Source organism: Augochlora pura, chromosome 9 (genome assembly GCF_028453695.1).
Source record: "Augochlora pura isolate Apur16 chromosome 9, APUR_v2.2.1, whole genome shotgun sequence".
In the NCBI taxonomy this organism is placed as follows: Eukaryota; Metazoa; Arthropoda; class Insecta; order Hymenoptera; family Halictidae; genus Augochlora; species Augochlora pura.
The window spans coordinates 4,450,408-4,478,371 of record NC_135780.1 but is presented as its reverse complement, the minus strand read 5'-3'; the positions used below and the strand labels follow the sequence as shown (position 1 = coordinate 4,478,371).

Below are 27,964 nucleotides of genomic sequence, written 5' to 3'. Positions count from 1 at the left end.
TTATTCTGTTATTCTAAGCGTCAGTCTAAAAATATGATTGTCCCTAATCACTCTGTTTCTACTTATAAATAAGAATTCATTCTTTATTTATGACATAGATTTACAATTTCAATTTCGTGCTTTCAATTTGTACTTTGTATGTTTAAATTATTGGTTGGAACATTTCTATTGGTACTATCATTTCCTCTCGTTACAGCAGTCGATGAAGTATTCAAACAAATTCATACACAGCCATAAATTTGAGATACTACAACTATATGATATATTTGAAGACGTTGCTAAACTGTAAAATAAATGAAAATATGCGAAATATTATCTCACTTCTCAATTGTAACGCTCATAATTGCAATATCATTTTAGTCGAGCTCTCGACATTACCGACAGCAACGAGTTTAGGTTTGTTAGCTGAAAGAAATTATTCTGTATACTTCATTCGTATTCTACATATTTCAATATAATAAATAAATCATTTCGAAACTATCGATTAAATATGATGTAATAATTCATATTTTAATGGTCACAGAAACAAAAGTATTTTGTTATATTGAATCAGAGAAACTGCAACAAATTGCGAAAATATATTTACCTGATTTGTAAATACTGGTAGCAGGTGTCATGCTTTCGCGCGAGTTTAGAAAATTGCGTAATTATGGAAATAATATTGCGTGTATGCACGATTTCATACATATTCATATTTCAACGAAATATTTTTTTTGTTCCAGCTATTTACGTTCCACAACGCTTGATTCCATCGCATTTATGACACGTACATTTGTTCCTCCAGGCCTATATTAAATGAAACGTAATAAATCTGAAAAAAATATATATACACAATACACTGTTTTTTTTAACAAATCTCAATTCATTCGTTATATAAATCTGAATATACAAAAAATTGTATGCTTTGTCTATGATACGACGTTGTTTTAGAAAATTATGGGTATATACCGCATTCTATATAATATACAAACTATAAAAGTGTTCAAATTAAGAACAACTAATATATATATGTTTAATAAGTATGAATTATTTTAAAGGAGTAAGAAATATTTTCACAGAAATTTAAAATCAATTTCATTGTTTCATCATATCATTAAATGTTAAATATTGTTACACGTTCAATGTAATTGTTTACTGAACATGTCTCGAATCGTACAGAATTTTGAGCACCGTTGATTAATTGTACTTTTCTTTCATTGAGGAATATTATGTTCACAGCATCGATAATTCATTAAAATGCAGAGTAACCATGTTAGTATATTTAATTGTCTGGGGACACACAGGTGTCGTTATTGCCATAAATAACGATTCTTACCGTCGAAACGAATGGAAGGGGTGTCGTGGGCGACGGAAAAAGAGTCATGGTGTAGGTAGAAATGTATTCGGATCAAGAATCTCAATATTCAGTCTCGAAATTATCAACGGAACTGTTCGTGGATTACGCAAACAATGTGTAGCTGACAAAAATAAGTCTTTATGAGTTCTAGAAAATTATAACGGGTACAAGGGTTACATAACTCGACCGAAGTTAAGATAAGTTAATCGATGATGTAATTTACGTGGATGCGATTATTGAAATGAAATCAACATCATCATCGCACTGAATTAAATCGTAGCGTCGTCATTTCTAAATAAGTTCAGCAATTGACAGGTGCGGATTTTAGTAGACTAAATAGACTATAGCTTCGGGTGGCCATTATTATGGGGTGGCGGATTTCGAGGAGAATTTTGCTTTAGATTTTTCTGTAATTATTTTTCTGTAATTCAAGTAATTTTAAAACTAATTATTACGAAACTGAACAAAAAAAATATTAATTATTTACTATATGTTATATTACATTTCAACTGGACTGAAGAATTTAAATAATATATAGAAATACGTTAGTCCAGGGCAGCAAAAATATAAGTCAGCCTCAGTTAATTGCTTCTTAACTTATTATTAAAACTTTATATAGTTTTCTGATAATACAGATATGCAGACTAAAATTACTGTTATTAATTCTCATTGACAAGAATATGTTATAGTATGGCATTTGGATTAGCAATTTTTGAGACAATCAAATTGAAAATAGTTTTATAAAATAGTAAAGTGTAATTATATCTCTCTGCAAGCTAAAAGATTCAAATGTTTAAACGAAAAGATCTCCAAAATATTTTGTAGTAGCATTTCGTCGAAGGAATAAATTTTCCTTAATTTGGATCCTCGTAACCTAATTCATGAAACCTGCATAAGCTACGTTGACTTTAAAAATAACACTTCGTGTCCATTATGACACGCCAGACTGTACGTCAGAATTAATCCGGTGTACGTTAAAAACGTTTACGTAAATTTACTTTTTGCTGGCCGGTTTTTAAAAGAAATGTTAGGGCAATTTACATAATTCTGTAATTAACAGTACCAGCACGTTACGAATAAAGTGTAATTTCTTAGAAACGGTGTTAGTCTTCACACTCTTTGCATATCATAGTTCGAACGATGCCGCGCGTTTCTATAATCATTCAATCAGCAACTAGGTTATTAGAGACGTTGAACAACAGTTATTAATCAATCATATTTTCATGACTAAATATTGTTCGTATTCATCCTTTCGCGCTATAACTGAATGTTTCTAGAAATCGCATAAATCAATTTTTATGGCATTTGTATGAGGCATAGTTCCAAGGAACACATTCTACGCGCGTTTCCTTTGTTGGCCATTTTTTATTACAAAGAGATAATAACAAAGACGATGACATATGTTATAATTTTATTCATGAATCATGAATACGATATGGACGCATTAACAATTAGAACGAAAAATTGCAAAAGATTATACTTTCAACATAGTAATTGGAGAAATGTATTTTTCTAAAAATGTTTCTAGCTGTTAAATGTTACAGTTAACTTAAAAAAGAAACTTCTTGCGTTTTTAATTCGATCATCTGAAACGATGCGATTTAAGACAAATTTCTTTGCACTCTCTTTATTAAATATTTCATTTAAACACTATAAACTTCGCAAAAGAATTTCCTGTATTTGCTCGATATTTTCGATATTTTATTATTTGCTCGATATTTAAAAAATTGGATTTTCAACTATCATTCCTCTAACGTAAACAGTGGTTGACAAACAAAACTTGTATTCTTCTTCTTAGGATCGTCTCCCATGCCTTCTTTAGAAGCAGCTTGCACAACTTAACCAAGATTTGTCTCAAGTTTAAAATTGATCGAGTGAGATCAGAAATCGATTTTAGACAGAAAAATCGAAATCCCCCCACTTCCCGAATATGTAGAAATGGTCGATTCGATTCAAATTCGACCCACACTGTCTCTCGATTCCTTTGAAATTGACGTGATCGACGAATTGAGCACCTGACTTGAAGAAACCTGTTTGCGCATGCGCGGACGCTAATGCTGCGACGCGAGCGATTCGCCAAGTGGATCGACTCAGTGTTGGACAGACACTGTACGGTGTCACGTGCGCCTATCTTTTCGACTAATTAATCGAACGAACCGTTCGACGCGCGAAAATTGCCGACGAAACGAAAACAAAAAAAAAATAAGAGGCGAACGGTGCACGATCGTGAATATCGGATTACCCTTTCTCGCGAGGTGAGTGCTCGTGTTTTCTTTAGAAGAACTGGTATTAACTCGTCAGCAACTTTCGTTTTTCCATCTCGTTATTTCGGTCCGAGATATTTTGTTATTAATCCCGGTCCTATCGTCTATTTATCCAATTCGCGCAACTTTAGTAATACAGTCGTATTTAAGATTTTGTAAAAATTAACTTTCACTGTCCGCGATAGTAATTAGTAGACGGTGGACCATCACGCAGGATCGAAATTCTAAGCGTTAAGAGAATTTTCCTTCTCGCTTTAGCGATATTAATTTATTATAATTAACTGGGCTATGTTTTATCTAATTTTTGTTATAAATGCATAAAGCTTGCAGTCCAGTAGTTAGTCGTGATTAAAAGCGATAATAGATTTATAATTGCTCGTTTCATTGGAAGCTTAACGAACGAGTTGAGAGTGAATGCGAAGGAATTGTTTCACCGAGCTATAATATATGCTATAATAAGTTTTATAGAGGAACGAGAACAAAATAATAATCCGTAAGATTTTCAATTCTGGTGCAGTAAACCGTAGAAAATAGGTGAGGCAATAAGAAATCTCGGACGTTTATTTTCTCGTAATTCTCTCGGATTTGATGGTTCTCTCGCGAGGAACAACAAATTTGAAATGTCACACTGTCAAGCGTGGAATCTATTGAGAACCAGCAAAAGCGGTTGCACATCCGTTTGAATTATTCAACGCGTCCGAAGTCAGTTTAAAGTTTTATACAGCATTACGCGGGTTCGCTTGTGCGAACAGCATGAAAAAGGTTCACTGCTGCAACGCAATCGTTTTCGTTCTTTAATTGTTTAATCGAATCAGAATGAACGCAATGTAAATAGCAACACGTATACGCGTTTGCCAGCGAGTATTCGTCGGCTTAGGCAGAAGCCAGCCACCGTTGAATTACTGCGAATGCAACGGTCAACATGCCAGCAGTGCAGCAATTAATTTCGCCGCATTAAAAAAAACTCTGATCGTCTCTAAGAGGCTGCCGCGAACAGTAGCAGTCGTTATGTTACATCTGTATACGTGTCACTGGCGAAGGCGCCTCGTTTTGCCGAACCCACAAAAACGTTAATCCGTGCTCGAGCAACTTATTTGAAGTGTAGCGGCGTGTCTGCTTGCGTTTCAAAGTTTTATGAAAATTCTCTCAATTTTTTTATACTACTTTTACTAAAGTCGTTGTACCATACTTTTTTCACAATTTTAATTGTACGTTGATTTTGACCGAAAAAGAGTCAGGAGACAATTTTTACAATTTGAATTCAAATTTATTTTCTTTGTTCAACGGCATGTACAAAAGATCGGTAAAAATAATGTTAATTTTTACTCGAATTTTACTCTAATGGCGGACCTTTCTGACAAAAATATAACCGAATATGTTTAGCGTTATTTATTATTCTATTTATCAATTTTATTCATAATGTATTTTTCAATCAAACATGTGGCCACTTTAAGGAAACGACTTGAACGAAATATGATGTTAAAACAAAAGTTATTATACTCTGAGTCGAAACAGTCAAACGCTTAAAAAATCTGTAAGAAATAATAGACGCTAGAAGCTAAATAAAAGAATAGAATTATCCATAGATGTGCCTTAGAAATTGTTGTTACTACTACTATGACCATTAAATACCAAGAACAGTAAAAGTATATTAAGAATCGAAAGACACTGTCGTATTATAAATCAACACCTTAAAATTGTTAAGAGATCAAATAACTGCAAACAATTCTGCAAACGATAAATGTAAAAATAAAACAGTATACTCTCGTGTTTCCCTTCTCGTCACGGAACAACGTCTGCGTTTCTCATATAAAGTGATTTGTTCGCATAATACATTTCAGTACGATTTCAACCGGAGGACAAGAAAAAAAAGTGCAGTCGCACCAGTTTCAAAATAAACGGCCTATTCGATTCGGGCAGGCACAAAAATGAACGCCACAAATCCCGAATGTAAAATACGCGTCGCGTTTATTTTACGAGTGTGACTCAGAGACTATTTTCTTCGCGCTCGAACACTGTTTTCAAAGTTTCTGCTCATCGTTCTTTTTCTTTCGTTTAAACGTTCACGGTATTTATAACGATTAAAATAAATCGAAGCGAAAATACATCGATGTAACTTTAATTCTTGTCAAAAGTTGTTGAATTGATTGTGAACGCTAGCGAAACGAGTAAATTATTAATTGTGTAATACATTGTCAAATAAGTATTCAAATCTTAATTTTTCTGTTATTTCCATAAAAATCGAAAATTGTGCCAAAAATATTGCCATATGAATTAACATTCTGTGACTATGCTTCTCTCACATAATCTATTTTTTACTGTCGTAGTAAAGAGTTCTTCCAGTGCAAATTTTCGTAACATGTACTGTAATTTCAGATTACATTTAGTTTTACAATGTTGATGGTATTTACACGATATTTTATGAAAACTTCTATTCAGAGTTTGACATATTTTGTTCGAACAACGAAACGCGAATGAAATTTTATTTGAAGAACTTATTCAATACATTATTCAAATACAATTATTGTCGAAGCACTGTTTAGATCAAATTTTACTCGAGACATTAATAGAATAAAATTTGATTTGAGACATTAATAGAATAAAATTTGATTCGAGATATTCGTCAAATAATATTTGTTTCAAAATAATTTATACCTGAGATGAAGTACCCACTCGTGGTTCAAACCATAAATAATCTGAAATTCGCGAAACAAAGAAACAGAGCAGAGTAACCCTTCTGATTCATACACATTCTTCTATTTAATTAAGATCTCAATTTATGGTGCTGCACAGCAAACTGTCAATTAGGGAGATGATGGAGAGACGCGATCCAATCACGTTCTTTGTCGCATACGTAATCCAGTGAGCAGACGACCGTTCTTGGTACACGGACGGAAGGTCAAACCCCACTTTCCGCCTGTCGTGAATCTTTTTACCATGTAAGGTGCACGCCAAGGATCATTTCGATCACGTCCACCGCGGCAACAGAATTTCAGCACTCGCGAGGATGGTCCACGGAAACTTCTCACTCTCCGATCTTCTCTCTTCAGATTGCATTTTTTGTTATCCAATTTTCAGTTGCATTCCGCCACAGTCACAAATGACGAGTAACTGTTCGAAGACTGGGGAAGACGCGATGATGCGATTATTCGAGCGTATGTGTTCGGGTCTTTCAGTCTTCTGGTTACGATAGCCCAACAGTTTATCGCTGAATGATTTACGCGATATTCCACGACGGATTTCTTACGTGTTGCCAAATCATAGAAGCACGGTCACCTAATATCCAAAGTCACTTTTCTCAGATTTTTCAAAGCCATTCTTTCTTTAATTCGTATACAAGTGTGACATATAAACCATTCAAATATCGTATAAACTATTTTCTGTACCCTCATAATTTGTGGAGATGATTAGTTTGTCTCTTATAAATGGATCACCCTGTATATAAAATGTACATTATTAAGAAATACATCGATTACGTTAAAACTATTTTTAACTTATTGTAATTGTACGTTAAACGACGTTGAACATAGTGTTTAAACGTATTTAAATAGACCAGCTCTAGTAAAATGTTCTTATTTATTTATAATTAAATAAATTGATGTTCCTTACAATTCTTCACGGTTGATAACGACATTTTTCCACGTAATTGGATGAAATCGATCGACTTAACGGGCAATTACATTAACGAGAATGTAGAATTTTTGTCAACAGCGAAGTATAATTAACAATCGAGAATTGCCGTAGCAACGAGGACCGCGCCACCGTTTCGTAAAAGTCACCGGGTTATATTTATCACGTAAATACGCGAGTTAAACAAGGAATGCTACGTCAGACGTGTAGCAGAGAAGAAAAAAAGAAAGGGGAATGAAACTCTGGGCTGTCAGTTGGCTGGACTATTACCACCCACGTGATGTCGAATGTCGCTCTGTTAAATTTACACGAGACAAGCTTTCCTTCCACCTCGACTTTCTTGGATCGAAAATTCACGCGTTCTGGTCACGTTTCATATGTATAATCTCTGTACGTACAACGAATACAAGACCGTTTCGATGTGATCGTAACTGGTGACTCCTAAAATTCCAAAATAATTTTTATATTATGAAAAATTAAATATCAACAATTTTAAATATCAACAAATATTAAAAGTACAACTGTCGTTGCACGAGTTGCAAGATTCAATTTTATATGCATAAAAAAAACATTTTGTCATGAAAAATTGAAATGCAATATGTCGGAGAAGTTATTTTAGAATTACATTTTATTATTTTAGAATTAAATTTTTAAACGAAATTCAGGAGATTCATTATTGTCATTACAGTTAGTTGATTGTTAGAGATTCTGCAAGTCTGCTCTTTCTAGATGCTGCAGTTACTATAGAGAAGGACTGTATATGTTCGTCTATGCAAAAGGTAGCGCCGACAGAGCTGATAAATCAGAATCATTGATGCAATCTCTTGCAATTAGTTGACAACCTAGAACACGATTTATCGTTCAAGAAAAATGGCTTCGTTAAACTCGAGAGACAAGTAGATAAGTTTGTATTAAGGACGCTGTTACTAATTTTCAAAATAACCACCTCTTTGCATAACGATTACATAATTGTTACCTCTACCGTGCTCGACGCATTGTTCTCAATAAATATTTTTTTGCATATAATTCGTGGCATTTTTCCTTTTATAACTTGTTGGAAGGTATACATAAAAATGCAATTACGATTTAAAGCTAGGAAATTGTAGTTTGTATCAATATCCGAATGTACACAGAAGAACCTCCGCTGCCAATCAGGAAAGATCGTTGTTTCCGCGTTTGTTGTTCAAGAACTACTAGTACTCGTGCCAAGTCTCCAGCTTCCGTTGCCAATTTTAACATCGAAAATAATAGGGATTAGTTAAGGTGCAGCGAACACGCGAGACGCTGGATCGTAGAGATTGATTCGCATCCAAAAAAACTACTTTAATGCGAGTCAATTATTTCGTGTAACGAGAGATTTAACGAAGTGTTATTTCTATAAATCTATAAATCTAAATCTATAAATCTATAAATCTATAAATCTATAAATCTATAAATCTATAAATCTAAATCTAATTTCTATAAATTTTTCACTGGTCAATGAATATTTAAAAGAGAACCGATAAATTTTAATATTTTCATCAACTCAATTTTAACGTTACTAATGAAACAAAAATTCGGAACTTTTTCATTAATGAACAATAAAGTGAATAAATTTTACTACATATTATCTTACTGATTGTATAAATTCACTACAGAAATTAAATAGAATGTGCGACCAAAATTATATTGTACGTGCAACAGTTGTGAACATTGATTATTTTTAAACCTCGACATATATATATTTCAATTGTCATGGAATAATAGATGACTCAATACGCATTCTTTCAATAGGTAAACATAAAGACACGAGACATACGTAACACATGTTACCGGTGTCCTCCCGTCAATAGCTGATTAATTACCTCTTGCAATCGCTTCGATCATGTGTTACGTCCGCCATTGATCCGTCCGTCGACCACGGTCTTTGAAATCTTCCTTCGTATAACGTCGAGTATTATAAATTACGAAAGAACAATACTTTCGCGACGAAGCGTCAATTTATTACTCTGTCGTCCCTCGGATTGTACACGGCGCTGTACAATACCGAATGTTTATTTTTATCTGCTTTAGTTTCTCGGAGAGATGAGGCTAAGATGCTGTAATAAATTATTTTCAAAGGATCAGTCACATAGAGAAAGATACAGAGAAACTCTGAAGTATAATGCACACTATACCTTACTAATACTATATTTCACGTTGGCAATGTTTTAATCTGCGCAATTTATCAATAAGTCTTCCCATTGTACAGCTATCGCCCGCTGTACATCTTGTATTATTTAGCGTCGTAGGGTTACTATAATCTATTTATAGTAAATTCCTTGACACGGTGAAAGAAAGTGTACTCGATCATTTATTTAAACATTAATTTTGGAAAATTATTTTATTTGGAGCTATTATCGACCACCGCCACGTTACACAAATTATTGTTACGTAGCAAATACATATAAATTGTAAATAAAATAATCTATTAAACTTACACGTGACAGTAAAATTCACTATTCTTTTTATACTCTCTAAATTCTAAGTTTTAACCAAATTAAGTCGCTGATTAAGATCACCCGGAGAATGTTTATTCAGAATTTCATTTACAATTTATGAAATCAAATGTTAAAAATGTTCCCTTCCTTTAATTAAACTGTTTGCTTAAAAAATGAAATGGTTTTATTAACTGTTATTTAAGTTAATAAATAACTGTGCTAAAAAGACGAAATTATAAAATTCGCGACTGCGCTTTCATTATTCTCGAACCATTTATCATAATTTAATGGAAAGCTAGACCATCGGTTAACTTATTTTCGGAGCAACTAGGTGGTAAAAATTGAATGAGTCAGATTCTCCAACTTTAAACGCAACGCTTGCGCAATTGCTCTCAGAATCAGATCAACCGCGGTCATCACCGTTTTGATTCGCGCGAAGGCCTCGATCAGCGATGCACAATGTCACTACCACTCTTTTAACGATTCGACACGAAAGGTCGTGCCGCGTAATCATTCAAAATCGCATAAGTGGGACATTAAAACATTTGAGAACTTCGAAATGAGATCGGACATTGCATTGTTTCAATCAAAGATGTAATTAATGACAATTAACACCACGTGGAATTTTTCATTTCGAAGTTATTCAAATTGTAAAAATACCTTTATTATTATTAAGGTAAAAATACCTTTACAAGAAAAATGATTCCGTAATAATTTTTAGTATTTAGTATATACAAGATCTTTATGCATTTATGGCATGGACAGATCTTTCAAATGCGAGAAAACGTATAAATTTCATAATTTAACGTAACAAACTGTAGAAAAGCAGAGAAATCAATATGTAGAAAAATGTAAAGAAAGCAAAGGAAATTTGAAAGCGTAAAGAAAGAAACTAATGCGCAGAGGAAGAGAAAGAATTTAAAATGTGTAAAATAAAAAGAAATTGAAAAGTAGAAAACTGTATTCTAGCAACGTTTTCGAACTATAAGAATATAAATGATGTGAGCGATGAAATCGAGCGAAATTCCCGCGTTTTATCTGTGATTTCGATCGTTCCGGAACGACTCGATAAACAATCGCGTTTTCGGAGTACGCTCACGGACTAACTCGAGCAGAACATTTTCGTCCGACATGTTGGGTGAATACAAATTCTAGAAACCGCCCGGATACACGTTTCAAGGTTCAGCGATGATCATACGAGTGCGTGTCTCCTCCGCAGTCGGTTCTCGGAAGGCCTCCTTGGCCCCTTTGCCCCATTCGCATCGATGTCTCCGTCGGAAGAACACGGCCGTTAACCATTTCCCGAGGAAACTCCGTTACGAACGTAGCACACGCCATCTTTAACTCCCTTAATTCGTTCGTTTGTTTCGCTGTCGAATTCTACCAAAACGATAAAAATGTAACGCAAAATATTGGATTCAAAGTGTTTCTGAAAACTCCAAATCTTTCGTGTAAAAGTACAGACCGAAATAAAAATCATTTTTAATCATGTCCTCTTTGATGTGTCATTTAATGTTCGTTTATTTTGCTGCCGATCGGCAAATTCATTATCCTAATTCTACCAAGCAATCGAATTTTAACACGTCGACTTTGCTGTAAATTAAAAATTGTCTGCATTGATTGACAAAATAAGAATTTGCGAAGTCTGAGACGGAAATAAAATAAAAATTAACCTTTTTCTGTAATCGTTCTAGTAAATGGAGGACAGTGTTACATTTGTACATTTTTCCTTTACAGGAATTGTCAATGAATTTTATTATTATCTAAAGCACAATTTTATTCAGAATCTATAAAAATAGAAAGAATGCTAATTTCTTGAAAAGAATCAATTAGACACGAAGGTTAACTTCTTTTTTTTTAAATAGAATGCTGCGGCTTGCTTCTCTTGTAAGCGAGAGCTACTTTGAACACAAATTCAATGATCTACACTGAGAAGTGCCCCAAGGTCTTGTTGACAAACCAAAGTAGCATACTGAATGGTTGAACATTGTTCTGAACATTATTCCACAAGGATACTATTAATCATATTACAAAAGATGTCTGTACCTCGAGGTAATTTTGTTGTTAACCCTTTGCACTCGAAGCCATTATAACTGCGATTCTAAATTAACGTTCCTGATATATAGTATTTCAATTTTATATGACAAAATGTATATTATGCGTATGAAATTGAGTCTTGTAACTCATGTAGCAACAGTTGTACTATTAATAATTTATGAAATCCAATTTTGCATAATATAAAAATTATTTTGGAACGTGCTGTAATGATTTTAGTGGTGCCTCAGAGTCACCACTCGAGTGCAAAGGATTAAATCTCGTCAAGCATAATACAAACGTAGCACAGTAATTAAATACTAAAAAATTTCAGATCGAGCTTCAGACAGCTTCGACAAAGTCTTGAATTTGAAATTTTGGATTCCTTCAACAAATCTTAGTTGCCCATTCCAGCCGACATACAACCCCAATTTGAGTCCAATTATGCGAAAGAACGTAATCGAAGATCTCTAACAAAATACTACGATTTTTAAGCAACTTGCGAAACAACATTTTTGAGATAAACGATTTTAATTGATGTAACTTTCTTTACACAGAATTCTAGTAATTACATATATCTTTTATATACATAGAGAGTTCATTTGTTTCTGGATTAATACATAACAAATGTAGATACTATATCTACGTTTTCTACATGGCACATATTGTTCTCAAACTTTTTTGCAAGACGAAACATTTCCGATACGTGCTGTACGATTTCGTCTGTGACTCATTGTACGTATATACATTGTATACGTTTATCTGTTGCCTGAGTGTAGTAACACTTGCATTTCTCACACCGTTAGGTAATACAATTCGCCGAAAAATACGAGAGGCTAAGGATTTTTGATCGACAAGTGCGGCACTTTTCACGGTCCGAACTGTCCGGCAACGTCGAGGAATAGGGAATAAATTTCGGTTCGTAAGGTAACCCATCTAGCACGGCCAAGCATTACCAGCGCCCACTTAATTCGAAATGCCACTGCTTTAGCCCCGCGAGTGACTCGAGCTCGGCCAATAAACCGGCTTCAGGTATTCACTGCGAAAGTTTCCTGCACCGCGCCTCTAGATCCAGTTTCTCGATCTCTTCGAATCTGCCATATTTATAAACGTGCAGCATCTATAAATAGGACCTCTCTGTTACGTCCTATATTCGGACGAGCCGGTAACAAACAAGAGCCAAGTAAAAGTCGCATCGGCCAGAGTGTGTTTCCCCCCTAAAAAAAAAAAGAAAACATGGGCGACGATTTGCTGGACGCTTGCGTAAGGCGCGGATTTCTACCTGAACGAGAATCATCCGAGTCGCGCTTAGTTTCGCGACGCCGTTCACCGGTACGATTTTCTATGGAAACGTTTCCGCCATATTGCGAACTTGACATTAATAGGCACCGGGTTTTTTGTACTTATGGTAAATAGTACGAAATAGTGAGAACCATCGATCCCTTAATTCTCGTGTCAGTGTCTGTCTAACAAGGATTAAGAAAGAATGATTTTAAACCTTATGAACTTTATACGATTCGCAATTGTGCTCGCATGCGCAAGAACTTCTATTAAAAGCCGAGTAAATAGAGTCTATTATCAATTCTTTAATCATGAGAAAATGAGTTAAGAAATTGATTCACATTTCTGTTGCGACACGTGTAAATTATGTTTTGTTGCGAAGTTGAAGAAGTTCAAAGTTCCTACGTTTTACGATGAACGTAGGCAACCTTTATTTCGTATAAGAGACCAGAGTTCAGATATGAAAAATAAAAGAAAAGTTCATTTCATTTTGTCGGTAAAATTTATGTTTTAGTACACGAGGTATTAAACAATAAGTTATGCGGGCAAAGAAAAATTGCATTTACAAAAGTTTGCTGGTTGTGCATAGTAATTATTCTTAGGTCTCAACGAATATTTGGATAGTCATGAAATAGTGGATAAAATACGATAAAAAGTATCGATAATTATAATTGTTAGCTGAAAAATGTTTCTCTTTACGCGAACGGAGATAGTGCACATTATTTTAACACATGCACCTAGCATTTGCGCACTTATGCATCCGGATGCACAGATTTCTTCGCTCTCTACTCTCTTCGCTCTCAATGAGCGATTGATATCTCAATCATATGTTAATTGATCGTTATCTATATTTCTGATTTGTCAGGTTTCGTGAGGCAGGGAATTAAGCAGAACGCAATGTCAGCGGCGATAAGGGAGAGAACGACAACACGCAGCAGCAGAAAGATCGTGAGTCATGGCAGTCCTATATCTGGCCAGAGCCAGGTTGCAACCACGGCCAACAGCCTCGAAAACAATTTAGGTAAATCTCTAAATGTGCCACGTGACGTGTAATTCTACTCTATAGCGATCATTCGACAAAGAACATGAATTATCGTGCAACCGTTACTTCATCTGTTCGTTGCCTCGCCTTCTATTGCTCTATGTTACAAACGGTGTAAGCATTTCTGATATGAATGTGATTTAACCCTTTGCACTCGAGTGGTGACTCAAGAGACACCACTGAACTCGCTCTATCATATCCTAAGCTAATTGTTACACCAATTTTAAATATAAATTATAATTATAAATATTTTACGTTAAAATAGAAATAACATCAATTCTATGAAATAAAATGTTATTTCTGGTCCTATTTGTTTTCATGAATTTTGTAGTTTAATTAAGAAAAATTCAGTCAGTTCAGAAAGAATATGAAATGAACTAAGGATATATTTTCAGTGAACAAAATTGAATAAGTTGATTAAACTAAATGCACAAGTCACAAACTTTTGCAACTTGATATGTACTTTCAAGAATACGATCCTATAAAAATCGTAGACAATTCCTCGATACAACAAAAAATATTTCTACTATGTTTGTACTAAAGAAGGCAGGTATCTTAATACTTTTCAAGGGTATGATAATTGTATGATAATTCTTCGACGCGAATAAAAATAATGGAAAACGGCATCTTTAACGATTGCAGACGCTCTTCTCGAAGACTTGCAGACAAGTGTGTCGAGAAGTGCCACCCCAAGCAGAGGAGGCAGAGCACTCTCACCCCAAGTGGAGTATCGCGTGGCTGCAAATCCGACTAAGGTGGTCTCCGAAGGCAGGTAAGCGAATCTTAAGAAACACTTCTCGTCCTGGAAGTGCTAATTTTAATATTAATTAAGACTTGGAATTTAAAACTTTTGCGCATTAATTTGTTTGCCAAACGGCACAGTATATACTATAGTAACTCGTATTAATGACTTTTGGATTTGTTGATAGCACTTGCTAGAATGTTTTGTAAAACTCAAAAGTAAAGTAAGAATATTGTTTCTCAATTTCGAAAACAAAAGTAATACTATTACTATTTTAGAAATCAAAAATCTTTCACGAAAATATCGGAATTATTATGAATTATTTGAACGAAAAATTTTCATAAAAATGTTATAATAGCATATTCGTCGAGAATAATTTGCTTATTAAAAAAAAAAAAAAAAACAGAGAACGAATATAATTATAACCTGAACACATGCTTTCACGTGATATCTCAGCTGTGAGAGAAATAGATGTAGCGGCCCATTTTCCAGCAGTTCAGATCTTTTCTAAATCGTTCGAGATATTTTTGTAGATGTTTATTTATTAACAGAAGCTTTCTCGCGAATGTTAAAAATACGAGTTACAGTGCCCGCTAGCGTCCTCCTAAATTTAGAGCGTGTAAAGCGTGAAAGAACGGATTTATGAAATTTCGAGCACTACATTCGAAGTTCGTGAAAACATTGGAATAACGATGAGAGAAGAAACAAAGAAGCGAACATGTCCATCGCAATTCGCAATTCATTCTACTGCTCTTACATTATTTATGCAAATAAAAATTCGTAGCTTGTCTGCGAAAGAAAAACTGCACGAATTTTTCTCTTATAGCTTATATGTTTATCGCACTATAACGTATACGTTATTAACTTTTACTAAACAAAATAAATATATAAACACAGATATATTAATTTTAACAATTTAATCGAATAATTCGAAGCTAAGCTATCATCTAATATTACCAAAAGTCTTTGTACCCCATTACCATTTATCAGTATGTATTTAGATATTAAATAATCTTTCCATAGTCTCTGTAATTCATCACACGAAAGTACTAATCTACTCGCAGGAGCGTGCGGTTACTTTATTGCCAGTTTAAATCGAGCGTGGGCAATCTTGTTTCAGACCCATTTCACCAAATCGAACGACCATGACCACCACAGAAAAGTATGTGAGCAGTGGGCCGAGTGGCGCGGCGAGTGGTATACCTGGCTTAGAATTCATCGACTCGGAATTACAGAACGTAAGTTTTCATTCCCAAAATCGTCCTCGTCGAAATATTTTCAATTATGTAACACAAGGAATTTCCTTTCAATACTACTGCATGTATTATTGGTCGAACTACAATTCCTTACTCGTCCCTTCCACAACGCCATCTTTATCTCTTCGATACCCTACTTATTTTATTGCACAGACTTCACCATGAATATTTGTCGCGCGTTTCCAAATCACGTTATCACACATTCTTACATCTGTCGGAATAGCTCCAATGTTTCCGTCCACTCGAGTGAGAGTACACTACCGCGAATTTATACTTATGAAAAGCGAAGCGACGTCGATCGAAGGTAAGACCGTCCCGAGTGCGGTTCTCGGTGTTCGATTCGAGAGCCACTTTCATGCGTGCGCGCGAGTTTACGATGCGATTCTTTGAAACTAAATCGAACAGGAAAGTTGCTCCATTCGTCGAAATCCACGCGATACGGCAACACTTTACATTCCTGAACGAAATACTGATACAAAATTCTCGTTCGTCCGTTCAGAATTATCCGTTTCTCCGGCGATATATGAGCATTACTCTTATCAATTAAAACAATCAAAATATTCGTACACCTCTTAAAACAAAATCAACTTTTCATATGGAGAAAAATTGACCGAAATTTTATTGGCATCTTACAAGGATTAGCTTACCAGACGATAGCTAAAACATTGTTTCCAAAATTTCAATTAATCAACTTTTTTACTTGGTCTCATAATGAAAAGTTAAAAAATGCATTTCGTCGATGTTGGCAACTCACGTGCTGCAAAGAACGTTAATACGTAGTATACGTTTCTGGATATGAGTAAGTTGCAATTAAAATACATATAAAATTAATTGTGTAATTGGTGAATAAATTTTTTATACGGGTGTCGCACGGAAAAATTGAAAAAGGCGATAAACGGTGTGATAGGAGCGACTACGTATACGCGGTGCGAATTATTTACGGTGCACACTGACGAGCGCGTAAACCACAGGCTTTCAAACTGGTGTACAGTTAAAAGGTAAACTAGAACGTGGAGTCTAAGCAAATTATATCTCCTTATATCTCTGGTTTTTTTTCTAGTCGAAGCTGTTATTCCGTATGCAAATGAGACTAGGCGGCGTCCGCGGACGCGCGAAGGGCTTCGGGCTGAAATTTTATCCGGCGATCGCGAGATGCGCATAGCAAATTACGCTCGTAGCCAATCTACATTTTCATTGAATGCTAGATCACGGGGCCCAGGAAACTCGCAATTACCAACGATCCCTTTCACGCATAATTTAGCGTCTTCCAATAAACAATATATCACGCTGAATGTCGGGGCTCCGTGACACCGTGCGCCGGCGGTAAACTGCTTTCTCCCGTTTGTTACACAAGTAAACAAATTCTTACAAATTCTTCAAATAAGAAATAAATTAAATTAAAAAGACGTATCATAGCAGAGCATGTAATACATTCTTTGTATTACAATATACTTTCATACGGTGCATATATGATAAACAAAAAGAACAATGCAAAAGTAAAATTATAGTAGAAGATTAAAAGATTGTAAAAAAGGAAAATTAATATTTTCATTCGCACAATTGAAATCTTTTGCTGCTATGTTAAGAAAATTAAGTATGTTAATGGTGGTGACTTTGAAAAATTTGTTTCGATGCAATCATTATATTGCGTCATAATTATACATTATTATAGTACAAACCGTTTAACGACGGAAATATATTAGTTTCAATATTATGTAAAAGAGCTCACGAATTCTTCGAATTTCCAGTTTAACTAAACCTATCTAAACTGTAATTTCTCTTACAAGGAAACGTGTTTAAGTTACTAATGAGCCTGTACGAAATATTTTTTAGAAATTAAAAATTCTGAAAAAATGAAAATTAGTCTAATCAAACTTTTAAACATTTCGATAAAAACGTATCATTGTGCCTGATGGCTAGTTATGATAGCTGTGATCATAAAAGTTAATATCATTTAGGGTGCGGCGGTAATCAATATCGCATCACGCTATAATAATTACGATGTCACCTACAGGAATTAAAAAACAATCTACAACACGCAACGCAGTGTTATTATAGAAGATACTGTAAAAAATGACGATTATTTGCACGACGTAGAAGAATATGGTGCATTTAATGCTAATTGATGAATGACGGAAAATAAAAATTCTCAAAGTACTTGTACTTTAATTCATAGATCTCACGCACGCGCACAAACTAATTTGCCCGATAATGGATTAGTTAATAAAAATTACAAAGAATTCTAATATTTAAGAGATCATTATCTTTATCGATTGCAACTTTCGTTAACAATTCCAGTAAATTGGAAGCAATGGATGAAGGCCTTGAATTCTTCTATTATAAATGCATTAAGTCGGTGATCTAACGATAGCATTAACATTCTAAACAAATTTTTCTTTTACTCTTTCGTTTAGGATAATTTGATTTCGAAACACATTCTCCAAATTTTCAGTTTCAGATCTTAAGAATGCAATGACTGCAAATTCGATGCATTTCAATGATTTCAATGATTTCAAACTCATTAAAAATGTTACGAATAAAGGAAAACTTTTAGTTAACTCCTGTTTGTTGTAACCATGGTATAAATTTTGATTTTTCGGAAAGAGCCGTAGTCTAATAATAAAAAAAAGCATAAATAATTCAGATAAAAGGATCTCCGATTTGTGGAACGAATAATCTTCTAACGCTGTGTTTTGCATAATTCAAAGGCGCGAGGTTTCTTTACGCATTTAATGGATCATATATCGTGTCGAATTGCAAATCGCGTACCTCCTGTAACACGTTCTATCATTTAACAAGTTAAATTTTAACACACATCGCAAACGTAGCGTGATTGATCAGTTGGATCAACCCACATACGCGCGCGATCGACGCGAATAGTCGATGTTATCATTCGTGAAAGACTCATTGATTATTTATATTGTTCTTGTACAATGTGCGCGAATGCCATTATCGCGGCAAACGATGTTGGAGGAATGGTAATAATGATTGAAAATGTCACGATCGGATTAGAAACGGTACGCATTTACATGAAAATGTTACTTTTATTTAGGTGCAACCTGGCCAGAGCAAAACGATCGCCTACAAACAGGTGTCCTACCAATACAATAAAAGCCTCGATGGAAAACCAGTTGGTGAGTTTTATTCTATTTTCAATACGAGTATTAAAATATCGAGAACACTGTCCGTGACGTGTGCAAAGATTTTTAACTAGCACGAGTATAGAATGAAAAAGATCGATAAATAACCTGCCCTTTTCATGCGAATAATAATAATAATAATAATAGTACTTTCGGTAATAAAGTACAAATATATTTATACTATTACAATAAATTACATAAAGAAATTTTACTCAAAGCAAATTAGGTAATACACTAAGTATTAGCATTTATTTATAATTTATAAAGCTCTTTCTCGTAAAAAAAAGAGTTACTGAAAATGCGAACTTTTTTAATAATCTAGTATTTCTAATTATTTACTTCTATCTATTTTGTGTGCAAGCTTTTTGAAATAAATAAAACCGTTAGCTTCGAGTATAAATGCAATAACGCAAACGCAGTCTTACGCGTGATACGAGGTCGTGGATGAAAAGAACGAAAGTGTAAATTAACGTTAATGAAGAGAGGGCATAATTAAGAGAATATACTATAACGTTGAAAAAAGGTGTCGAGCCTGTCGTTTTATAGTTAACATTTTCGTATAGAAATGAATAGAATCGAGACAAATCTATTGAAATAACATTTTCAAGTGCCATAACGATTATTAATGTTCAAGTAAATATTACGAAGATCGTCAGATTATTTAAATATTCAAATATTGTTATAACATTCTGAAACTATAATAACAACATAATGTATAATAATAAAATAGTGGTTACACGTATATCCCTCGGCAAAGAAGTTTCTTAAAACAAAAGAAATATTCTTCAACAGCTAAAAAAGGAAAAACCCAATCATTACGACTGGTTTGATATTTCTAGTATATGTTTAACGTCTATAAATCTGTGTAGAGTTTCATACTGAATCGACAGGTTTAGTATCTATCCGATCAACGTTTCTATTAGAATAATATACGCTTTTATTAGATAATATTCCGATAACAGAACGTTTAATTATCATAGTATTTGAATATCGCGTCCTCTATTGTAAACGATAAATATTGAAACATATAAAACAGTTCTACGTTGCAATACGGCTTATACAACTTCTGTAAACTCCAAAGCGTGTTCACGAGGAATCGCGCGCAAGCGCTGGCGCGTTTTGAGCGATCGTGGAAGGAAGGAGAGCTGGTCACTCGTGTCGCTCCTTTTAAGGCGCGGAGCGGCTGTACAGGTATACTGTCAATTAACAATGAGAACGACAAAACGAGGGAGGCTCGATACCTGCCACGAGATGAAGTTTCTCGCGATACTTCATTCTCGGCGAACCGTACCGTGTTCTCGAAACTATTATCGTATGCACAAGCTGGCCTCCTCGCGAACACGTACCAATGAAAATCTTCGCTATCGTAGCTTCGGAATTCTGTTCTATCGTATCGCGTCTTCGTTTCCTTTTGGACGATATAGTAGATACGTTTAAATGTGTAAGCGACGGAATGTAAGATTTTTTTATTTATATTTCAGTCGTCGCTCGTTTCTTATTTTTCAGTGATCGTGGTTCTTATTAAAACGTAATTTTTCTCATGATACAGATGTTGTGATCGATAGAAGATAAAAGCTGCTTGCATTAATTGCAAGTTGAAGGAGGCTTCGACATTTTTATCCTTTTTCTTAATGATTTTAATCGATTGAAAATAATAGAAAACAGTATAATTTTTGCAATGTTCTCACTTGTTCGAAGTAAACTTTAAGCTACACTTGTGTGTAAGTCAAGAAAATGGTGCTACGATATAAAGAAATTTAATAATTAATGCCTTATTCAGTCGTAAATGAAAGGAAGGTTGTCGCAATGGAATTTTTACAATTTTAGAATTAAATTTTACCTTTCTACAATTTTCCATGAAAATTATTCGAACGAAAACGAAGCTTTTAAAATGAATAAGAAATTTTAAAACCGCTGTAATCCTTTGAATTGCAAATTTAAACTGAAAAGAACAATCGAATGGCGGGAGAGACCATAACGAAAAGGAAACGATAACGTCATCGTACGGAGAAGATCTCCGAGCCAGCCGACTCCTCTGCGCGTCGGTGATGCAGCGGCGGACGCGTGTGCCGGCGATGTTCGCGGTAACGCGCGACACACAGCCGTACCCATATTAGGGCTGCGTATAACAGAAGATTGACCCGATTTCACCGTCCCTCCGTTGTATTCCCAATGAGAAAATGAGGAAGACGAAAAATGTGAATGGCGGATGGGAAGCAGAAGAAAGAACACGCGACATTGAGACCCCAAGGATGACCGTCGCCGTCGGGTCACTGGGTGATGGTCGTTCATCAGAAACCTGAATTTCGAGAGCGAACTGAATTTAAGCTGACAATGGGACGAGCGTAGTTCCGCTGCGCGGCGCATCGGTGCACAAGCGACACAATGGATACAATACTATGTGACGACCAATGCTTTCAATAATTGTTAAAAAAAAGAAACTAATTTATGGATTCTAAAGAGAGGGACGATGACAACCGTGAACGACGAAAAAGAGAAATTCAAATACATTGGTGGGAATCGAATGAAAATCTGTACAGCTTCTGAAGAAAGCGTAAAACGCTACAGGCAGAGAAATCGAAATAAAAATTAACATATTTGAAGGAATAACGTTATCAAACTGGAAGATGCAATGTTATTGCCAAGTTTATGTGGATCTATTGCAGTAACTGCAAGGGAAGAGCATGGAATATACGATTCTGATAACTCATTTTTATAATATCATATTATTATTTTAAAACATTGCATCCCATTGTATAATTAATTATGCGAACACCAGAAACGTATGAAACAGTTTCTTTCTTTATCCACTTTCAAGCTCATTGTACATCGTTCTGTGCCAACACTTTTTAGACTTTCCATTTCGCTAGATACGACAAATTGTATAAATTAATTTTCCTTTTATATTTCACAGATTCCTGGACAACCCCCGACAATGCTTTGCACGGCGGCACGGCCTTGATGTAAGTGCTCTCCAAAATATCATGCGTATTTGGTTCATTGCCAAGACAGTCTCGTTTCTTCTTCGAACGCATCCTGTTACGCAGGATTTACAATGGAAGACGTGAACGATGCAATCGATTGCTAAACTGTTCTTAATCTGTCGACTATCTAGTTTTCGAAAATAAATTCTTTTTTTTAGTTAATTGTCATGAAACAACAAATTACTATATTATGTTTCATAAATACAGCGGATGGAGTAATTACTGCACCTGTAATTATCTTCACAGCTATGAAATGCAGTATATTTTTGTCAATTATTGAACAAAGTAGGAACAAATAATATTAATTATATATTTTATTATTATTGTTCAGTAAATCTAAGTAATCATCACATCTGTTTGCAAATGAGATTCACCCTTCTGTAAAATAGATTAACTTAATTGTGATTAGCTAAAAAAGATTCGTATTAAATTAAAAATCCGATAAACGATGAGCAATTTGAATCTGGTTCATTTTATTTGCGAAAAGGCGAATTTGTTTTCCAAGAAAACGTAGAGATATTAACACGTTCTATAAATCGATTAATTTGCTAAATCGATTAGCTTGCTAAACATTCGCATTCTACTTTACAGCGACGACATTCGAGAAAGAACTTACGAAGAATCTTCATTGCACCGTGACGCAGAGCCCATAGATAGATCTCTCAGCAGAGAGCTAGTGAGTGTTCAATTTACGAAAAACCACCGAATTCTAAAAAGTCTTAGAAATTATAAACGCTTGTGCTAATGGAATATTTCTGATCCAGGTATACAACGATGGATACACATCCCGAATGAAACGAACCTCCCCCATACCGCGGCACAGTACTCAGAAGGAAGTGAAGTACGTCAACGAGTCTTCGAGTGAGTCTCTTCAACGATAGAAACGTCGTAATTTTCGAATTTTCGCGGTCCAACGATGAACCGTTCATTTGTTAAAGGCTACCAAACGGAACCAGTGGAGTACGTACCGGTTCCATCGCCAACGCCAGCGATACCTATCAACCTGGCACCAGGTCCCAACACGAAAGTCACAACCACGATCAAGACGTACACGTACGAGCTGCCAGGAGCACCTGAATCGTACCTTCCGGGTGGCAACGTGCCAGGGCCCGTTGTGCTACCGGGCGACCAGACCATTACGTACACGTTGCCGAAAGGCGGCAGCTCGTCGACCGACAAAATGATCAGCTACCAAACCATAACCGAGAACGTGCCGCCCAGAACACCGGTCAGATATGGCAGTCCGACGCCGGTCGTGGACGTCACGAAAAGGTCCACGACCTTGCACCAAGAGAAATTCTTCCGCGAGGAACACATGGGCGGCTCGCCCGGTCAACCGGCAACGGTCGTCTATCGTCCCGGCTCTCCGGAAAATAAAACGACGATCACGCGAAACGAAAGATACTACGCGGTCGATGGTACTTACCCCAACGGCTACAGGCCCGGCGATCGGCCGGATCATCCGGACGGCACTATTATCACTGTAAATCAGCCGCAAACGATCAACGAGAGTCACACCACCATCAATCGGATCGAGGAACATTATCCTAGCAGGTCGCCCTCCAACGGACGATACCCGACACCTGATAAACCGGGAACACCGGTTAATTATTACACCTCACCGCCGCAAACCACCCCGCCGCAGTCCACCACGACGATATATAAATTCGCGAACACGACCACGACCGTACCGCCGCACAAGAATGCCGAGGATCACGAGGTCTTGTTACCGAAACCGTTCCCAACGAATGGAGTTCAGGTTTGCCCCTCAAAACCCACCAACGCGGAACAGTGCCCGCCGAAAAGGTTGGAGGAACTTATGGCGTCGTTCTCGGACACCGAGGTAACGTATTAGAAAATATAGTACTGGGTTTATTCGTAAACGATCCCTTCCCCTTTTTTCTACGTCGACGTTTAACCTTTTACATATAACGAGTCAGAATCGCGACGAAGACTTTGAACATACTGACCAAATATGAATATTATTCATTTCTACTAAACCGAAACGAAATTAGGTTCTTCTGTTATTAAAATCTGGGGACGATAGTGCTAACCAATAGATCTGTGAAAGAAATCATATTACAAGGAATTAACACAAAATCGGTAAATGTGACCAGTTTCTTATTTATAACAAAAATATTGAACAATCTGCGTAAATTCACTGTATTCTCGTTTTAATGAAGTAACACGTGTTGGTAGCTCATGTAAAGTATACATATGATATAAGTTTATTTATTATATACGTACGTATAATAATAAAGTGTGCTATTATAATATATTTCAGCGCGAAGTATTAGAGGACATCGCGAAACGAGAAAGGAGCCAACCGAAAGAATCACCTGCTACTAAAAAAGAAGTGGACTTCGTACCCCACTCGCCAGCTAAAGTAAAAAGTAAAAATGTTGCTGGCCCGCCGGTTTATTACCCTCCTGGTTCAGCCGAATTTACCAAGAAAGAAGAATCGAGCATGGCAATGTCACAGTCTGGTGTAAGTATACCATGTCTAAATCGTTCTCCTGTCCAACTCTTGTACGTTGTTCGAACTTTTGTTGTACTTATAACGTTATAATTAGACTACTGATCTATACAAAATCAAAATTATTTAAGTTAGTCGCAAGGGCTATATATTCTTGAGGGACAGCCGCGGTAGTGTTCTTAAAGAGTTCCCGTGGCTGTAAATTTGTTAGAGTGCCTTTACCTTTTTATATAGGAACTTGTCATTGTTCTACTTGCATCCTTCAACCAGCATTAAGAAGAATACAATGAGCATCCTGAGATATTCGGTGTTCTACTCTGTATTAAAACACAACTAAATAACATTTTACTCGCGTTGTAAATTCATAGAGTACTTCCAAAAATAGTCACAAATTTACCGATAATAAGCGATGAAGTCTTTAATTTTCGGAACAGTTCGAATAAAAATATAATAAATTGTTTATTTACAGGGCGGCTGGGAAAAGTCTAAGGCAAAATACGAATACGAAGCGTCTAGTAAGAGTAAATCGCAATCCAAAAGCGGCGCTGCTGTCGTCCCTGTGTGTCTTCCTCTTTGTTGTGCCATGCCGTGTTCAGTTATGTAGTTTATTTAATATATTGTTATATATGCGTCAGGTTTACTGATTCGGAATTGTGCCTCGAATTATCAATCTTCCATAATTCGTATAACATGAAAATTAAATTGCAAATGCAAAGAAGAAAAGAGGAAGTTGTAAGCAAAAATTAAGATTGCTATACGCAAAATATTTTTGACATGGAACATAAATTATATGTTTTAAAAAACAGCTTCTGACAATATCTCTCTAACTATTGCTATCTCTATTTTCTATAATTTTTGAAAACAAATAAAAAAATTGCGACAATATGCAATCGTTTAATTGTTATCGTCTTAATCAATAATGTAAAATACTGATCTAATTACTGTTTCATTTTGTTATATTTACCGTAAATAAGAAACTTATTTATTTTTTCCTTCGCCATCATAAAAAACAGTTTAGGCTTTACTATCGTCACGTTTGTTTACTCTTTGTTTTATTCTTAGTCATATGTAACAAAATTTGCGGAAGCTTACTACTTTTTTCATATATTTTGAGAAATAAATATGGCCATACGATAGAGCTATTGTTTAACAAATAATTTATTATATATGTAATTTTGTATCATAATAATGTTAAAAATATTCTACGCTGAATTTCTTTATTAATCCTCCGAAATTATTGCATCATTATTAATTTTGAGTTTTTATACTATACCAACATATTATATACCGCATATAAATTAAATAAATCATAATGCAATAACTTTAGCACAACACATTATAGTTTAAAATAATCTTAACGTAAATGAACTTAGAAACATGATTTAGTAGTAGCATTAAGTTCTCTCTGTGGCTTAATAAATATGCCATATAATAATACTGTGAATTATGGTGCTATAATAATTGTAGTGAACGAAAGATACAAGAAATCAATGTGCTTTCGTTATGAGCATAAGTACATGTATATACAAACATTATCTTTAAATATGTGTCAAAAATTGTGCCATGTTGAAACACGTACGATCAAGTAATAAAAATAGCTTCTACTTTAATAAAGCAATTTCCTCTTCTGAGAATCATGATTGCATATTTATTTTTCCTTTGTTCATTGTTATTTGCAATATGGTTCTTTTTAATAAGTTGCCACATTGGCTTTGGAAACATACCATCTTTTTAATAAAAATATACAGCGTACACTGTGGCAACACAGAAAATTGTATCCTGAAAAAAATTGACTGTCTTTTACCATCATATTTTATGCGTTTTATCGAATTATTTTGTTTTCTGAAAATTTTTGAAATACAAATTACTCCCAATCTTTTATATTTATTGTTCATAGGACTATAGCCTGATAACTGTCATGTTCAAAAATTTGTAATATTATGAAACATATTAAAATTAAATTAAAGAAGTGCAATATATATGCTCTTTGAGATTTATATTAATCTGTGCAATAAGTTAAAGGATTAAACATTGTCATATTCCTTACATTTACAAAACTATCGTAAGCATATGCATCAGCCTCTGCGTCCCAGATACACCTTGTACCCATTTTTACCCCAGCACCATGCTGCTCACCCAAAACCACATTTACAAGATATTTGTAACTTTTGAAGTTCAATTCTAAAAGTACACAAAAGATTATTTGTGTAATGGATTATTAACCCGATGTGTTTGCTTCAGAAATGCAATTTCACCTTTTACTTTTTCTCTAATTATATCAGCTATATCTTTAGTCCATTGAATAGCTTCTTGAGCATCGTATACTTTCGTGGAAAGTTGATCAAACAATATATTATGTATAACTTCTTTAGCTCTCAGTGGTTTAAACCTGCATAACACAGTTTCGTTCTACATAGTTCTGTTGCAATTATTAACACTTTGACTACATAAATCTTACATTAATTTCAATAAATATAGCGAATCTAAGAACTTTAAATATTCAGAAATCTTCCAATACCTTTCTACTGTTGCAATACTTACTATATTTCAAGTTATACCATGCTACGGTCAAAAGGTTAAACATAAAAATTATTTCTTATTTTACTAATAATCATATAAGTATTTAAGCTTGTCATTGTAGTATTTATTAATCATTGAATATTAAATTTATAGAACACTCGTGTAAATATGTAAATATATTGTAATATTATTTGTTCAGAAAGAAAATTGAACAAAAAACTTCAACAGCAGAGACAAAAATATGGGGACACTTTAACAAACATTAATGAAGAATAAAACATAAATGTAAATGATTATTTATATAAATAAAAGTACTTCTCGTGTAGTTGGGGACGTATCTGATAAACCGGTTGTTCAGCAGGCTCTGGTTCAGCAACTTCAAGAACTTCCAAGTTCACTTGCGTTTCCTGCGTTTCTTCTATTTTTTCTACCTGCGATTCAGAATCATCCTTCTCCTTGATTTCATTTTTACTTTTTTCTGGTGCAATTGACTCAAGATCTTCATCTTTCTCTTCCTCCATTTACTATAATTAGACAGACGTTTACCCGGTCTTTTTAATTAGCTTAGGTTACACCATCTGTCAAATTGCGTTCCACACTCAACAACGTTGCGATGACTACAAAATGAATGTAGCAATAGGTCCTACTCCTGAACAACTTCAGGGCTAACATAGAAATTTTCTTTGCTCCCACCAGTTGGCAATTTACCGGTGAGTAGTGCTACCTCGACAGTCGTGGAAAAAGAGGAAAAACAGCCGGTGAATAAGAGAACATGACATTCGAACAACTACGTACGGAGT

General features: G+C 35.0%; 2 protein-coding genes and 1 long non-coding RNA gene across 3 annotated transcripts; 1 reads left to right on the top strand and 2 right to left on the bottom strand.

Annotated features, from left to right (window-relative positions):
* Nucleotides 1–57: 57 nt before the first annotated feature.
* On the bottom strand, nucleotides 58–9,482 carry LOC144474893 (uncharacterized). Its single transcript, XR_013494795.1, has 4 exons — nucleotides 9,387–9,482; nucleotides 9,075–9,308; nucleotides 587–811; nucleotides 58–405 (listed from the first exon to the last, which is right to left on the bottom strand). It is a non-coding gene; the product is annotated as an uncharacterized LOC144474893 (long non-coding RNA).
* On the top strand, nucleotides 3,435–26,641 carry LOC144474891 (uncharacterized). The gene is made up of 11 exons (XM_078190262.1): nucleotides 3,435–3,591; nucleotides 13,870–14,025; nucleotides 14,689–14,818; nucleotides 15,909–16,026; nucleotides 19,097–19,178; nucleotides 22,099–22,147; nucleotides 22,760–22,844; nucleotides 22,933–23,029; nucleotides 23,107–24,011; nucleotides 24,453–24,656; nucleotides 25,114–26,641. Exons 2-11 carry the CDS (start codon nucleotides 13,902–13,904, stop codon nucleotides 25,246–25,248), a joined length of 1,929 nt encoding a protein of 642 aa, XP_078046388.1. The 5' UTR covers nucleotides 3,435–3,591; nucleotides 13,870–13,901; the 3' UTR covers nucleotides 25,249–26,641.
* Nucleotides 26,123–27,799, bottom strand: LOC144474892 (dynein light chain Tctex-type protein 2B). Its single transcript, XM_078190264.1, has 4 exons — nucleotides 27,480–27,799; nucleotides 26,900–27,033; nucleotides 26,692–26,825; nucleotides 26,123–26,423 (listed from the first exon to the last, which is right to left on the bottom strand). The coding sequence occupies exons 1-4, from the start codon at nucleotides 27,683–27,685 to the stop codon at nucleotides 26,376–26,378; spliced, it is 522 nt and encodes a 173-aa protein (XP_078046390.1). The 5' UTR covers nucleotides 27,686–27,799; the 3' UTR covers nucleotides 26,123–26,375.
* Nucleotides 27,800–27,964: the final 165 nt, after the last annotated feature.